The 15,136-nt window shown below is 48.8% G+C and overlaps 5 protein-coding genes across 5 annotated transcripts; 1 reads left to right on the top strand and 4 right to left on the bottom strand.

Annotated features, from left to right (window-relative positions):
• Positions 1-176: 176 nt before the first annotated feature.
• On the bottom strand, positions 177-2,703 carry DFJ58DRAFT_732042 (uncharacterized protein; the record flags this gene model as incomplete). Its single annotated transcript, XM_041386126.1, has 5 exons — positions 177-1,244; positions 1,295-1,585; positions 1,646-2,346; positions 2,424-2,461; positions 2,513-2,703. 5 exons carry the CDS (start codon positions 2,701-2,703, stop codon positions 177-179), a joined length of 2,289 nt encoding a protein of 762 aa, XP_041239954.1.
• A 1,710-nt stretch (positions 2,704-4,413) lies between these two features.
• DFJ58DRAFT_806271 (uncharacterized protein) lies at positions 4,414-5,414 on the top strand (the record flags this gene model as incomplete). Its single annotated transcript, XM_041391165.1, has 5 exons — positions 4,414-4,499; positions 4,558-4,704; positions 4,766-4,959; positions 5,009-5,179; positions 5,241-5,414. Coding segments are annotated over exons 2-5 (491 nt in total), but the record flags the coding sequence as incomplete, so codon positions are not given.
• Positions 5,415-6,361: 947 nt separating this feature from the next.
• DFJ58DRAFT_630943 (uncharacterized protein) lies at positions 6,362-7,701 on the bottom strand (the record flags this gene model as incomplete). Its single annotated transcript, XM_041381203.1, has 4 exons — positions 6,362-6,481; position 6,944; positions 7,064-7,215; positions 7,267-7,701. Coding segments are annotated over 4 exons (708 nt in total), but the record flags the coding sequence as incomplete, so codon positions are not given.
• Positions 7,702-7,734: 33 nt separating this feature from the next.
• On the bottom strand, positions 7,735-8,172 carry DFJ58DRAFT_665875 (uncharacterized protein; the record flags this gene model as incomplete). The annotated part of the gene is made up of 1 exon (XM_041382531.1): positions 7,735-8,172. A coding segment is annotated over one exon (438 nt), but the record flags the coding sequence as incomplete, so codon positions are not given.
• Positions 8,173-8,251: 79 nt separating this feature from the next.
• Positions 8,252-8,794, bottom strand: DFJ58DRAFT_665878 (uncharacterized protein; the record flags this gene model as incomplete). The annotated part of the gene is made up of 2 exons (XM_041382532.1): positions 8,252-8,437; positions 8,489-8,794. Coding segments are annotated over 2 exons (492 nt in total), but the record flags the coding sequence as incomplete, so codon positions are not given.
• Between the last annotated feature and the right edge of the window lie 6,342 nt (positions 8,795-15,136).

Genomic DNA, 15,136 nt, shown 5'->3' with positions numbered 1-15,136 from the left:
TCGCCAGTTGATATACTTGTCATGGCGCATAATCTTCTCCTTGCGCTCGAGCCACCGCGTCATCTGCACAAATTCATCTTTGTGATTTGTAGCACGGTAAGCGTCCTTCGCGAAATCGATGTGAAGTCGTTCGGTATACTCAGTGTTATAGTTGTCCGTTGTACCAAACATCATAATCATGGCAGAATAGTGGCGAGCGGCATGCAGTTTAGGTAAATTAAATTAGAACGGATACCGAGGTCAATGAAGATATCCTTATTCTTGTGGAAAAGGTCGAGTGCGTCATCCAGGAGCTGTAGTGACTCCAAGCTATGACATGGATATTGAGCAAGATAGAGGAAGTCCAGTAGGCCTTGCACTGCTCGTAGAAGACGGCCCGCATTTAGATTATTGGGCAAACGGATGCCGATGACGATGCCAAGGAGAAAACGGCAGATTTGAGCGTGTTCAGTTCCGCTTATACGCGACAAGCAGGTGATACCCTTGCTGAACAAATGTATATGGTGATTGGGAGGAAGACGGCGACACCGAGCGTCAATTTCGGCTCCTCCGCACGCGGCTGATAACCAACCTAAGAGATGCTTTATCAAGCCTTGATATAATTGATGTAACACGTCTGGTGTGATTGCACGGAATATGTTGGTGAATGGGAGATCTTCCCAGAAAGGATGGACAATGGGCTTGATGCCTGCTGCCGCGCAAGCACGTACAAATGATAGATTCCCTTCGTCAAGGGCAGCGAGGGCATCTAGCACCTTGGTTAGATTCCGTAGATGAAAAGGAGCCGTGTTGCTACCCGTGTCGTCCGCGTCCACGTCGCATTTTGGGCACTCTCCGAACTTGATCCCAGTCACAAGAAGCTGTTCTGGGTAGTCACCCACAAAGCTGGCAAATAATGGGTGGCAACGGCGGAGGGCACCATCCCCACTAGCCATACGAAGTCCATCTACTCCTATGGACTTCAGCGGAGCGAGAACACGACGCAAGCATGCGTGATAAAGGTTTGCCAAAGTCCGGCGGCGTGAAGCTTTGTTGGTGATATGCTGAAGGCGTGTACAAGGTAAATAAGCTAGAAGTATATGTGCCCCATGCGAAGGCTTGCGTCGTATTTCCTTCGGGATGTTGCCAATGGTGAGATACACAGGATAGACGGACTTGTTGCGGAACAATGTGACTTGTGTTTTGTCGGACGAGATAATGATGGGAATGATGGTGCCGCCTGGATTATCCTTGTCGAGTTTTTTCTAAAGTATTGTAAGTATCATATCTCATACAGACATAATGTCATTCGTACCTGTGTATCCCACCACCATTTGCCGGTGTGCATATCATGAAAGAGATGAATCGTCTCGTCTTCATCAGAATAATGCCGCTCAGGCGCAAATGCTAGATATTTGGCGAAGTCCGGATCACCATACAACGACTTGACACATTCGATGACGTCGCGATAATAGATGTCAAACGCTTCTCCAGCGACCACGATCTGCTCGCGTTTGAACTTAGGACGGCCAGTCGGAAGCCCATGGTCGACAATAGCGTTCAGCTCATTCGCATTCTTGAACGAGAGTGATAAGCGTTCACTGATCTGAGAATCAAAATCATTAGTTAGTACAACGACTTTCGGAACAAATAGTATCCAACTCACCCCCTCGATTGCAAGCAAATCTGACAATGCCGTCGAACTCAGACCACGAAGCTTGGCCCATCTGGCGACCTCCCATTCCATCTTGGATGCAAAAGGGTGATACACATTCTCCTCCTCATTGGCCAGATGCGCCTCGTATTCTGCGTTTGCAGCACAACCGCGTGTTATTTGCTGACCAGCACGCAGATCTGGGTAGGGCACCACCACGCAACCACGCTGCCCTTGCACACGTGCTTGAATATCCTGGTGAGCACGGCGTTGATCTTCCCAGCCAGCTTCATCTTCATCGGCCAAATCCTCGATGGCATCCATGGTCGCGTCCTCGACTCGATCTTCAACGGGAGGCTCCCATTCAGGTTCAAAATTCCACCCCTCATCATCATCCTCGTCCCCAGCCTCAGCCTCGCCCCCAGCCTCAGCCTCGTACCCAGGCTCGTCAACCTCGTACCCAGGCTCGTCAATCTCATACCCAAACTCGTCAACCTCGTACCCAGGCTCGTCTTCTGCAGTCGGCTCGTCAGGCTCATCTCGTTGGTCCCTGGTATGTACTTGGGAGCGCGACTGATGGTACAGTGCTCGACAATGTGGGTTGTGGCTCTTGGCCAGATGTTGACTGAGACCAGTTACCGTGAAATCGTCACGGGAACAAGCAGGGCATTGAGTGGACATAGCTATGTTGCTGCGATCTTGGAGATAAGGGCCTTGAGTGTGAGTAGAACTAGAGTAGAGGAGGTGGATCAGTCCTCCAATGAACAATACACCTTGTAAGACGATATACCTTGAGTGCGCGATGCTAAAATTTCCAGGGAGCGAAAACTTCTGGGGAGTGAGACCGTAACGACAGCACCATGAGGACATCCCACTAACCTAATCAAGGGGGGTTCAGGTAATCCAGGGCCTGTACAACCAGCTGGTCGGCCGTGACGCGGTTGTTGATTCCAGCGCTGGTCAGCCATGACACGGTTGTTGATTCCAGCGCTGGTCGGCCATGACGCGGTTGTTGATTCCAGTGCTGGATGGCCGTGACGCGGTTGTTGATTCCAGTGCTGGTCGGCCATGATGCGGTTGTTGATTCCAGTGCTGGATGGCCGTGACGCGGTTGTTGATTCCAGTGCTGGTTGGCCGTGATGTGGTTGTTGATTCCAGCACTGATAAGCGCCAGACAATCCTGGCCGTCCTTTGAAAATTTCAAAACAAAGTTACAAATGAACACCTGAGGTAACGAGTGTCAGCTTATATGAACCTGGGCGCATGGAATGAGCTCACCATTTCAACTGCCTCCCTGGGCGACGCCCCTTGAAACTGGGGCCACGCACTCAAATTTCACGGAGCCCTCCGAGTCTGAGGCTCGACTCTTTTTCCTTCCAACGTTCTTCGTTAGCTTGTTGTCGCACCTTTCAATCTATATACAATGTCCTGCACCTCCTCAGTCTCGTGGTGAGTGACGAGTCCACGCCAACAACTCACCATCAGCGTAGTAGACTCACTGGGTGTCCATAGAGCCGCGAAATGCAAAGAAAAAGGCTATGGAAAATGCAGGTAAGCATGCGAGTCTTGACCGAAAAATTGATACTCACCTCCAACTTGAGTATGGATGCCTACTAAGTCGGCAAGGAAAGTCGCTCGTCAACTTGAGGCGTCTCCAGACCCACCATCAGCTGCCATTGCGAAGCCTAAACAAGTCAAAGAGAAAAAGATCAGCATCGGTGATCTTTGTTTGATGCCATATAAGCCAACTACTCACCTCGAATCAGTTAATGTGCCGCGCACAAACTTGAAAGTAGATCCCGCGCCAACCACTGCCAGCCTTGCTCGTAGCAACAAAGGTTTAGTACCTGCGAGACTGAGTGAGTCACAAATGAAACATAAACATTGGTACTAACCTTAGTGGCCCATGATAGAGCGCAAACATACCAGCGCCAGTGTTACAGAAGACGAGGAGGAGGATGGCGAAGAATCTGATGGCAGCCTTGCGGACTTGGAACGTGATAAGCCTCAGAGGCCTCAAGGTTAGTCATGATGATGATGTAACTTACTCACATGACCGTGTACACGTGACAGCCATTTATGGTCGTCCTCGCAAACTCTGTCGCACATACGCCATGCGTGACGTCTCTGCGTTATTCGAGTCTGACGAAGATCAGGAGGAGGAAAATGGTAGCGATTCTGACGCTGACCGTGAGGAGAGTGAGGGTGAGCCTGGGGATCTGGAGTCAACCGCCATGATGCTCTCTGACGAGGTGAGTGAAAGTTGTTTACTTCAATATAAGCTGTAGTACTCACCACAGTCACGGTGACGGCGTGTCTCAAGGTCCCTTCGCTTGTCGGCAACGTTAAAGTCAACTTGAAGTCAACGCAGGTTAAATCCCGTGGCAAAACCCAGTCTGCCCATGATGCCAAACAAGCTGCAGAGGTGAGTCACGGTGTATACTATGTATTGAACTGACACAATCTTTAGATTCCAACCTGGCGCGATTTCGACAATGCTGAGTCCACTGACGGAACCACTACTGCTTGTGGCGAGTCCTCTGAGCCTTACTCTAGCGACGTCGAAGGTGCTCCGGAACCCAACTCTGCACTGACTCGATCGGCTCAGACCGTTGCTGCTCTCGTTCGAACGGAGAAGGGACATGTCAAATTACTTGATCAAAATAACGAGACTCGGCGAGTAGTGCGGGATGCGATTATTGATGCCAAAGGTTACATCATCTTTGTCGATGCTTATCCTGAGCTAGTCGACAAAAACCAAGTTGCACTGCAGTCTCTACTAACAGTGGCTGCGAATCGTGGAGTACACGCCATCAAAGAACGTCTTCGAACCGATGCGCAGTATGCGGCTCACCTCGCTAGTTTAGTAAGTCCTTTGCGTGTCTCAATTTTTCTTATGTTTTAACTATCTTTCATTACTTGAGGTGGAGCCTCGCATTCCGTTACTGCGCCGTGACCTTAAAGTCGCCGCGTGCACCAACATTGATACTTACTTTCGGCTCAGCAATAATGTGGTCAAGGCAAAGAAATTGATGGAGCAGCATGCGTATATCTATGCATTGAAGTTTGATGTAAGTAAATTTGTCCTTCGGTCTTCGCTGCTAGCCTCTGACTAACATTCTTCATCAACAGTTGAACGACGATGCTTCACCCATAGGCAAAAAACCCTACCAGGGTGACCTGCTGATCTTTCTCATATACGAGGCAGTCTTTAGCGGTCCGAAGTCTATCGGCATCAAGTTCGTCAAGCGCTTTGCCAAACTGGCGAACAACAAGGGCAATCGTCCTGAATGCCCCATTCCGTTACTCGCACTTGTGGCAACAGCAGGTACCATCCTTTCTACCAATCTCTGTGCTATATTGATTCGTTTTACAGGTCTATGCAGCCCTTTTCTGGAAGACACTCGGCTCACCAGGGAAGTTTAACTTTACAGGGAATCAATTCAGCGAGACGTATGTGTTTCATGTCAAGTTCCTCGAGGACTTGAAGTGGGATGCACCGGGAAAGTTTCATTGCATGATGGCTGATATTTACGAAGCTGTACAGTAAGTTTTACAGGTATTCATGGTGCCATTTCAACTCGGATACTGACTCTGCTACTCGAAGGACCTTGAAACGGAAGGGGAACAATCATTTCGTTAATGAGCATCGAGATGCACTGGGGCTACTCGACCTGGATGGAATGGCAGATGATTAGGTCCTGTATTCATGCTGATCTATACCTGTAAACATCCCAGATTCGTGTATCACACCTTAATTTGCCTAGTCCTCCAAGTTGGCTGTGTTATGTATATCCTTTGATCAAATATTAGTCTTTTTTGCTCGTAATACCATCTAATGTGCGCGATTCGCTATGCTACGTTCGAAATATATTCTCTGAATTTCTCGATATTGCCTTTGAATTCATGATAATTATCCTTTATATACAAGGGAGTAAAAAAGTCTTTCTAAACTAACTAATCATTCTAAAGCCCATAATTTGAGATAATTCAAGAGGATTACCGAGAATTATCATAGTTTAAAGTAATTTCCTGGGGGAGGGTTTTCCTGATGATGCATGAGAGGCCGAGACAAACTCGAAAGACATTTGAGTCATTGGCTGATCACCTGGTCACACGTATCCGAGAGTCAAACTCACGTTCCCATTGGCTGCCAAATTGCCAATAGCTGATTGGCCTAACTCAGTGTTTGAAGTTCCAGTGGCAGGCCATTGGCTGGCCAGGAAAGAAGACATGGCGGTTGGCGCCGCCATGAACATGGCTATGGCTTTTTCTCACCACGTGGTAGATGGATCCCGCGCTGTGATTGGCTGATCGGATCTAAGCGAATCAAACTGTACTACACATCATATCATCGAAACTTTGCTCATGCTCTTCACCTTCTGCATCCATTTCAACAAGCTCATAAAACTCCAGCTCATCATCAAGGGATCTCATGCCTATCCTCTCTGTCAATTTTGTCCAGGTATCATCCGAGAAATTGAATAGTTGTTGTAGTGTGATTTGTTCGAACTGAGATGTGAATGTGTCTGTTGGATCTTCGACATCGTCCAACGCCGATTGGTGACTGAGGGCTTCGGCAATGGAAGCTAACGAGTTTTCATCGACGACAGAATCAAATTCACTCATATCGGACGTGGTTTTGGGTTCGATTTCCGAGTCATCAGTCATAGAAGTTGATATGTCCTGGTTCTGATGGGGGAATGGGTCGGGAATGATATGCCTGGGACGACGAAGGCGATCTTTCATGCTTCCCCTGCGCATGTATTCGTCTCGTAAATGTAACCTAAGCTCAGCAAGATCGAGCATTTTTTCAAGCCCAAGGCGCGACCGTAACTTGGTAAGAATCTGTCACAACCCTTATAATGAATTAACGTAGGGGCAGAGACTAGGACTCAAACAAGGTTATCACAACAAGAGAAAGGAGGACAGCAGGTACGTCTTAGGATTGCTAGCAATGAGCTAATACAAAAGAGGTTTGAACTAAAGAACTACTGACTACAATGAGCTACCTATATACATATATTGAAGCGGAGACTGAATCTGAATCTGAACTAACTAACCAATCATTAAATAGAAAAGAGAATCGTACGATGATCTAAATATAACTACACCTATGATGTCATGAAATGTGTAACAGCTGTGCAAGGGTTCTCGAAGGTTCTAGAGTCACGTGACTTGATCATTTGTGAAAGAAAGTCAAAATCAGGAATGTCAGAGATAAAGGTAGTGGGCGCTAATGGAATAGAGAAGTTCGGATATGTAAAGGATGTGTTCGGGTTAAGGTTTGTGAAAGTTATAGGTACAGACGCTGACTGGGCGCTAATGACAGGCGCTTGTAACAGGCGCTTAACGGGTGTCTCACGAATGTCTTTGTGAGTTTCACAAGTGTTCAAGAAAGAATAATGATTTGTATTTGGAATTCGTGACAGAATCATACCAAAAAGGCTGAATAGCCGTTCGCAAGATGCAGAGTTTGCGCAGATAGAGAAAATGCGCTGTGCGATCATCTGCAGTGGTGATAGTGACTGGTTCTGAAAACGAATGCCTTCATACATTCGCAGGGGATCTGGCCGTTCACGCTGCATAATAGATCTTATTATATAAATCAAATGAATAAAAAATGAAATTACCTGCGCTTCAGCAGCATTCTGTTCACCTACAGCCCACTCAGAAAACCCCTCATAATTGCCACGATCCTGCAGATAGTCAAGGATTTCTTGACAAAGTGATTCTGGGGGTGGCGAGGAATGAAATCGTTGCCAAAGTTTGAGCAACAAGGAGGTGATGCTAGCCATGGTGAATTGTCGAATCTGCGCAAACAGCTTGGCCTTATAGAGGGGGTTGAGAATGATGGCGGCAATGAAAACTGTTTGATCACTCTTGCTCCAGTGCTTTTCAAGTGAGTCGATGATTGCACGAATCCCGATTTTGTCGTCAGTAGAAGTTGCTGTGGTTGATAAGTTGAGATATCTGGACATCAGATATCCCAGGATAATCAGGACTTCGTCTAATTGGCAATGTGCAGCCTGAGCAAAATTTACGGCCATAGCAAGTGGCCCAATATGAGTGATCATTCTGACGGGAAAATGGACATTGTGTCAATATGAGACAATGCAAATTGAATGGGACAAGTACTTGGCCAAAATATGCCACATCAATGGTTCTTCAATCAATTCTAACATTTGCTTTGCTTTTCGGCGGGATGCAGCATCACCTGTGACTATTTTTGCATCACCAGTATCACGGTCCCTTTCTTGCTTCACAAGGATCTCCAGCGTAGTCCTCAAATCGAGCAGACGCCTGAATGCTAAATAGTGTGCTGTCCATCGTGTCAGCACTGCACGGATTACACCAAGAACCCGTTGTGTCCGAGATGGGTTTGCAATATTGAGAGCCTTCTGGACATCCCTGAGCATGGCCAGAACCATTGTCTTGCTCCAAAGCCAAGCAATGAGATCAGTGGCCTTCTTCGTGTACTGTAGGAACTGTGATGTTGATGGAACCTTGTAGTAATCACCGACAACTAAATTTATCTGGAAGATTGAACTGAGATTTCGAGAACATGATACGGTATAATATTCTCACTTGATGGGCAAAGCAATCAGGGGCAACAAACTACAGAAATTCAGCGACAATTCTTTTCCTTGCTGCTCTGGATTCGCCCGAAGCATCTGATGTGATCGCTACTATTGTGGCCTTCCATTTACCCTCGACCTCCTTGACCACATCAAGGATGAGAATTTTGAGATGGTCAGCTGTTTTCCAATCCGAAGAGACATCCGTTGCACGAACAGTATGCACCTGCCAGACACTTCTGAGAATATTATCAAACACATATTTTGAGGCACGCACTTCTCGTTTCGAAGTTGTTATCATAAATGCAATCAAATGACGGAAATTTACTCCAGTCCAGCCATTAGTTTGCAATGTAGCATACTGGTCTTGACTCCTATTCATGGCTGCATTCCGATGTTTTTCTACCTCGCGTGGTATAATCCGATGAGATAGTTGGTAGCTCGAAACATGTGATGCAGAAGGTAACATCTCATTGAGAAAATCACAAACTGCTTGATTTTCTACCCAGTTAGAAGGAAAGCCGCATGAAGCTGTGATATTTGCAAGGTGGGTCTCGAAGCGCTGTTGTGTAATATTTGACCATTGTTGAGCTTTCGCGGGAAGGCTCGGTGCCCCATTATATGCCTGGGATGCCGTTCGCACTCGTTTTCTACTACTACCAGCAGGAATAGGTGGATCTAGCAGGAGTGATGCGGGGCTGCCAGATGTGCTATGTGGAAATGACAGTGGAAATGGCGAGCCAGATGCTGATGATAAGGTAGATAGTGGAGTATCAGATCACGAGTAGCTGAAAGATGATGATTGAGGGTATTGTGGTGCGAAGGCTTGCAAATAGGTTGGTGTCGGGGCTTGCCCATTAGTACCAGGGATCATAGGATTATCCCTGATCCACTGGTCGATGGGGGAGGGAAGTAAGGGTCTCGCGGCTGCTGCGGGAGACTGATAGTTTGCTGTAGGGGACTATTTAGGTTGATGGTGTTGACGCGACTGGCACCTCTGATCCAGTTTCGTGCGACACACACTCCATACACCTGTTCATGCACATCATCTGGCTGTCTCGGGCAATTTTTTAGGTGAGTGCACATGGTTTCCTGTTGTCCTTGAAGCCATGGACAAGGTCCATGTCCCCTCTTTTCATGTGCCCACACTGTCACTGATATAAGCTGAAAATTCAGAATAATGAGATAAGAACATACTTGATGCTATGATCTGGTCTTGTGTTCGAAGTTCGTGAATCTGCCCCTGTTGAATCGCTTCTCGATCATGTTGCTGCTCATCAATTATCCACGCAGTCCGGCATGGCTTGCACATCACCTTTGGACGACGTTCTTTGATATTTGCATATGAGTCTTGGGCCTTCTGAGCATATGAGGGGTGGATATCAAACAATTTCCACCACCATTCTCGCCCTTCATCAGCATGATGCCTCATTGGAGGCATTTGAACAGGTAGTACAAGAGGATTTCAGTCATAATCTTGGAACATCAGCTCACTTATCATATTAGAATCAAACCACGTGTACATAAACTATCTGAGCTACGATCTCGATGTACAATTCATTATAGGGAGTGATATTGTAGTAGATGCGAAAATTGGATATATTTGGCAACTAGCCATAGCCATGATCATGGCGGTGGCGGCTGCCACTGGCTAGCCGCCGGATATACCCGCCAGCATGCCTGGCGCACCATTGGCGCTTCAAACACTGCTGTCTGGGCATGGTGTCGGGAGTGTTGAGGCGGAGAAAAAAGCTGAACTAAAATCGCGGGGGGTCGAGAGTCGAGATGATTCGTACACGTTGGGGTAGGGCACCCCCCAGTACAAGGGGTCGCAGAGGCAGGTGTTTGCGAGGGTTTGGGTAGCTTAGTCAGCACAGAGGGTCGATTCAGGACACAACAGTAGTAGAGCATAATCATCATTCATCGAGTTCATCGCTCATCACTCATTGGCTGGAGCTACCGCTCCAACGTCAACATCGCACGGGATGATGTCACTTGTTTGATCCACGGAGTTCTGAAGGTATCGCTCGTTTGTGCAACTATTACTAGTAAGGGATGTACCATCTTTGAAATTTGGTCAGTGCTGGTATTCGTAGCTTGGAGCATAATGAATGGTTAGGATCCAGATGATAATACATTAAAGAGCCAAGGACAACACCGTGACGATACCATTGGCTTGGAACAAACGTTCCATTGAAATGAAATAGACATTGTGTCATCTTCGAGTGACTGGGCAGGATTTTAGTGACCAGCTGGGCCAATGCAAGCGTGGATTCAGTCGCCTGCCACATGGAGTGATGTGGCGAGTGGGCAGTGTGCGGACGAGCGAATGTTGAACGTCGAGGCTCGTTGCTCCACAGGATGTCATGGTAATAAATGCAAGGGATGTTCTGGTGCTGAATATTGAATCTGGGAATGATAGAGCTGTGTATGGTATATAATACCTGAGGCAAATGTTTGATGCTGAAGATTACCCGGATCGATATCCGAGTCGATGTGAATATGAGGAAACTGAGTCAGTTACCGAAACTCCTGGAATTTGACAGACGCCGGGTCCCGTATGTCATCGTATGGTTGCTAAAGAGCGATACAACTTTAGAGGCTCGAGGGTCAGACCGGTCAAGCTCAAGGCCGAACGACCTTTCGTCGATACTGATGATAATGATCAGGATTGAGTACAATTCAAACTCCGACCGGGTAAACTGAACCACGGAGGTGAACCAACACTCCGCCAGCACTCCACTAATTTTATAATGTCAAGGACTACCCTTCGGTTGGCTCTACGACAATGTATTGTGTTTGCAGTAGCAACTCAGGAAATACTATATCAGCATCGTCTCTGCAAATAGACAGTGTCTCTTCGTGTTCTCACTCTCGACAGCGTTGGGTACAATTGACCGACCGTGAGCGACTCTGGGATTCAAGTTAGCCCGGAGGTCGAGCACAGTTTGCACTAGCGTCAAACCTTGACATCCATTAAGTGTAGTTGCGTGTGCGGGTCGCAAAGAAAACTGTCTTCGATTCACTATCCATGACAAACGGTTTGTATGAAATGCGCGGATGGAGCTCGAGGTCTGATGAGTGCGCTTGAGAACGGTTAGCACCATGTTTTGTAACGCATAGTCTCAATTATAATCTGTAGAAATCTAGGGGATCACACAATATTAATGGCGCATATCTCTCTCGATTTCTAGTCCATCACCGAGCACCACTGACGTGGTTCTGTCTGGCTGTGCACGGTAATTGTATGGCCGCACAGCAGCCTCGTGTCCTCCTGCAAGCACTGGACGGCGAGCACTTACTCGTCCTTCAACTGCATTCCACAACCATCCCGCGAGCTTTCCATAGCAGAATAGATTAAAACATCCATCCGTCCATCCCATCATCATCACCACTCTCCATCAATCGACAGCTTGATCGTTCCGCGACCCAAGTCTTGTCACAACTTACAAGCTTCTATTCAAATCATCGTACGTCGTCCCTCAAGATAATTATCACCCAGGTCATTTCATACCATACCCTCGAACCCAGCTAGTACTTTCAGTTGGTTCATTGCATCTCACATATCAAAGCCTCGTAAATGAGTGACGATCAGTGTCAGTACTTCCATCTCTTATCTCTTGCAAGTTCTCTGACCTCTTTGACAGTTCTTGAAGGAATTTGGGCGAAGCTGTCCGAGGTTGTTGTCAAGGGTGCTCAATATAACTCCCGTGAACGTCAGCCCCACCCGAAATGTTTGGAAGGGACCCGGGTGGATTTCCTCGAATACATCCACGGATTCCTGGACGACCCAGAGAAGAATCGCCTTATTTGGCTGCATGGCACTGCTGGCGTCGGAAAGTCTGCCGTTGCGTTTACAGTAGCTGACAAGATGAGAGATCTACAAGTGACCAGAGAGACAAACGTCGAAAAGCGGCTAGCGGAAACATTCTTTTTCTCGCGCAAGCACACCAAACGCTGCACAACTGGATATTTTTTTGCAACCCTTGTCTACCAGCTTGCCACCAATTTTCCAAACATCCGGAAGGATGTGAGCAGAATTATCCGCGACAATCCCGCTCTACTAGACCCAGACACGCCTCTCCGCGACCAGATGGAGGCTCTCTTTCTCAAACCTCTCCGGAAACTTCGACTCAGATTGCAAGGGTGTCCGCCTTTGTCGTTTGTTGTCGACGCCCTTGATGAATGCACATCGGAACCCGAGCTTACCGATCTCATCCTTTCCCTTGCACGTGCTCTTCGTGAGCCTGATCTACCGTGACCCACATTCTACTCACAAGTCGCTCAGAACTGCATATTAGCAAAATCTTTCAGAACGACAAGGTGTGCCCATTGGTGCGCGAGATACCCGTGAGAACTTCTGGGGAGGGTGGCATCATTTCGTTGGACGGCGCAGACGTTGACAATGACATCTGTACTTTCCTGCAGCATTCCTTCGAAGAGCTGAAAAGTCGCCATCTCAATTTCCCGCAGCTATCGATGAACGACCTTGCGAAGCTGGCGAGCCGAGCAGGTAGACGTTTTATCGTGGCATCTACAATGATGAAGTTTATTATCGACGATGAAGATAATGATCCCCGTGATCGGTTACAGCTGATGCTGGACCTGACGAGCAAACTGCTACCAGGAACAGAGGTATACAAGTTATACGACTGTATCCTCTCCACATGTGCCGACCCTAAGCGGCTTACATGCACTTGTCCATTGTCGCCGCCCTCGCAGACCCTCTTCCCATCTCAAATCTCGTTACTACTTCTTGGCCCTGGTTTAGGCCGGGACGTGCAGAAAAGCTGATACAGCTACGGTCTGTCATGGATATCCCTACAGACAGTACTCTCCCGTGAATCTCTATCACTCGTCCATTCGCGATTACGTTTCCGACTCCTCGAACTGCAGCCTCCCTCAAGTAGCGGACACAATATGCCATCACCCCACTCCCAACTCGCTGAATCCTCTTTTCGCTTGATGATGAAAAATATTCCAGAAAGCACGGCCTTTTTGGATGCGCTCTCAGAACTGAAGAACAAAGCAATGCTATGCAACCTGAGGACCCCTATAGGTTGAAGACTCATTAGCGTTTCTTGTTCGGCAACCAGAGCCACCTGTCAGCTGTCGTCTGTATGCTGTGGCTTCGAGGAGATCGCACTTCAGATTTACAATCTTGGCTGGGGACCGTGGACGGGTGTACTTGGTTGCTGACTCAGGGAGGACGAGACTGGTTGCAGACACTGGGAGGACGACGCTGGCTACAGAATCGGGGAGGACGGGATTGGTTGCAGACCTGGGCAGGACGAGAGTGGCGGCAGACCCAGGCAGGACGATTCTAGCTGCAGAGCCCGGGAGACGAGACTGGCTGCAGACCCAGGACGGACAAGACTGGCTGCAGACCCAGGGAGGACGATTCTGGCTGCAGACCCAGGGAGGACGATTCTGGCTGCAAACCCACGAAGGACAAAACTGGCTGCAGACACTGGGTGTGGAAGAGTGGCTGCAGGCTCCGGAAGGACGAGATTGGCTGCTGATACAGGGAGGACGAGACTGGCTGCAGACGCAGGGAGGACGAAACTGGCTGCAGACACAGGGTGGGGCAGACTGGCTGCAGACCCTCGAGGGAGGACGAGAGTGGCTGCAGACCCTGGACGAACCATTCTGCCTGCAAACCCAGGCTGGACGAACCTGGCTGCAGACCTGGGGAGGACGAGACTGGTTGCAGACACAGGATGGGAAAGACTGTGTGCAGATCCTCGAGGGAGGACGAGAGTGGTTGCAGACACAGGCAGGACGAGACTGGCTGCAGACCCTGGGAGGACGAGAGTGGCCGGAGACCCAGGCAGGACGGGAGTGGCTGCAGACTCGGGCAGGACAGGAGTGGTTGCGGACCCGGGCAGGACAGGAGTGGCTGCAGACCGAGGAAGCACCAGACTGGCTGCAGACCGATAGAAGACGAGACTGGCTGCAGACCTGGGCAGGACGGGAGTGGCTGCAGACCTGGGCAGGACGATTCTGGCTGCAGGCGGAGGAAGGACGATTCTGGCTGCAGACCAAGGAAGGACGATTCTGGCTGCAGACCGAGGAAGGACGATTCTGGCTGCAGACCCATGGAGGATTCTGGCTGCAGACCCATGTAGGACGATTCTGGCTGCAGACCGAGGAAGGACGAGAATGGCTGCAGACCCGGGCAGGACGAGAATGGCTGCAAACACAGGGTGGGGAAGACTGGTTGCAGACACGGACAGGACAAGAATGGCTGCAGACACAGGGAGGACGAGACTGGCTGCAGACCCAGACAGGACGAGAATGGCTACAAACACAGGGTGGGGAAGATTGGTTGCGGACTCAGACAGGACGAGAATGGCTGCATACACAGGGTGGGGAAGACTGGTTGCAGACCCAGGCAGGACGAGACTGGCTGCAGACCCCGTGTGGGCAAGACTGGCTGCAGACTCCCCATGGTCAAGCGTGGCAGTCCACTCCTGCGGCCTCCGTCTGGGTGACAATGGAAGAATTCGTGAGGACATCGGAAGCAATCAATGAGTATATCGTTATCAACGATGTGCCTTTATTGCCAGCTTTCCGGGTAATCCAACAGTTCAAGACCTTGCCAGATTTCTTGCTGTTTCCGGTGTTCCTGGCATTAAGACACCAGGATCATTCCACCCCTGCATTACCAGAAAGTCTTCTACCAGACAGGGAGATAATTCATGCTGTGAATGCCTTTGAGAGATTCGCAAACGAAGCACAGGAACGAAGTCAATCAGCTTTCGACGCCCTCAAGTACGCCTGTCACAACTGGGCCGTACATCTCTCGCGCGTCACCAATCCATGGGATGACACGTTCAATCATATATTCCAGGCTTTTTGTAATGATCATATTATCCCCTGGCTGGAAATGGAGTGGTATTTGAAGGGTCTGCGGTCTTGCCTT

This window comes from Suillus subalutaceus (genome assembly GCF_016647625.1).
Source record: "Suillus subalutaceus strain FC151 chromosome Unknown DFJ58scaffold_116, whole genome shotgun sequence".
NCBI lineage: Eukaryota > Fungi > Basidiomycota > Agaricomycetes > Boletales > Suillaceae > Suillus > Suillus subalutaceus.
The sequence above is the reverse complement of the archived record's forward strand: the minus strand, read 5'-3'. Positions and strand labels throughout refer to the sequence as shown.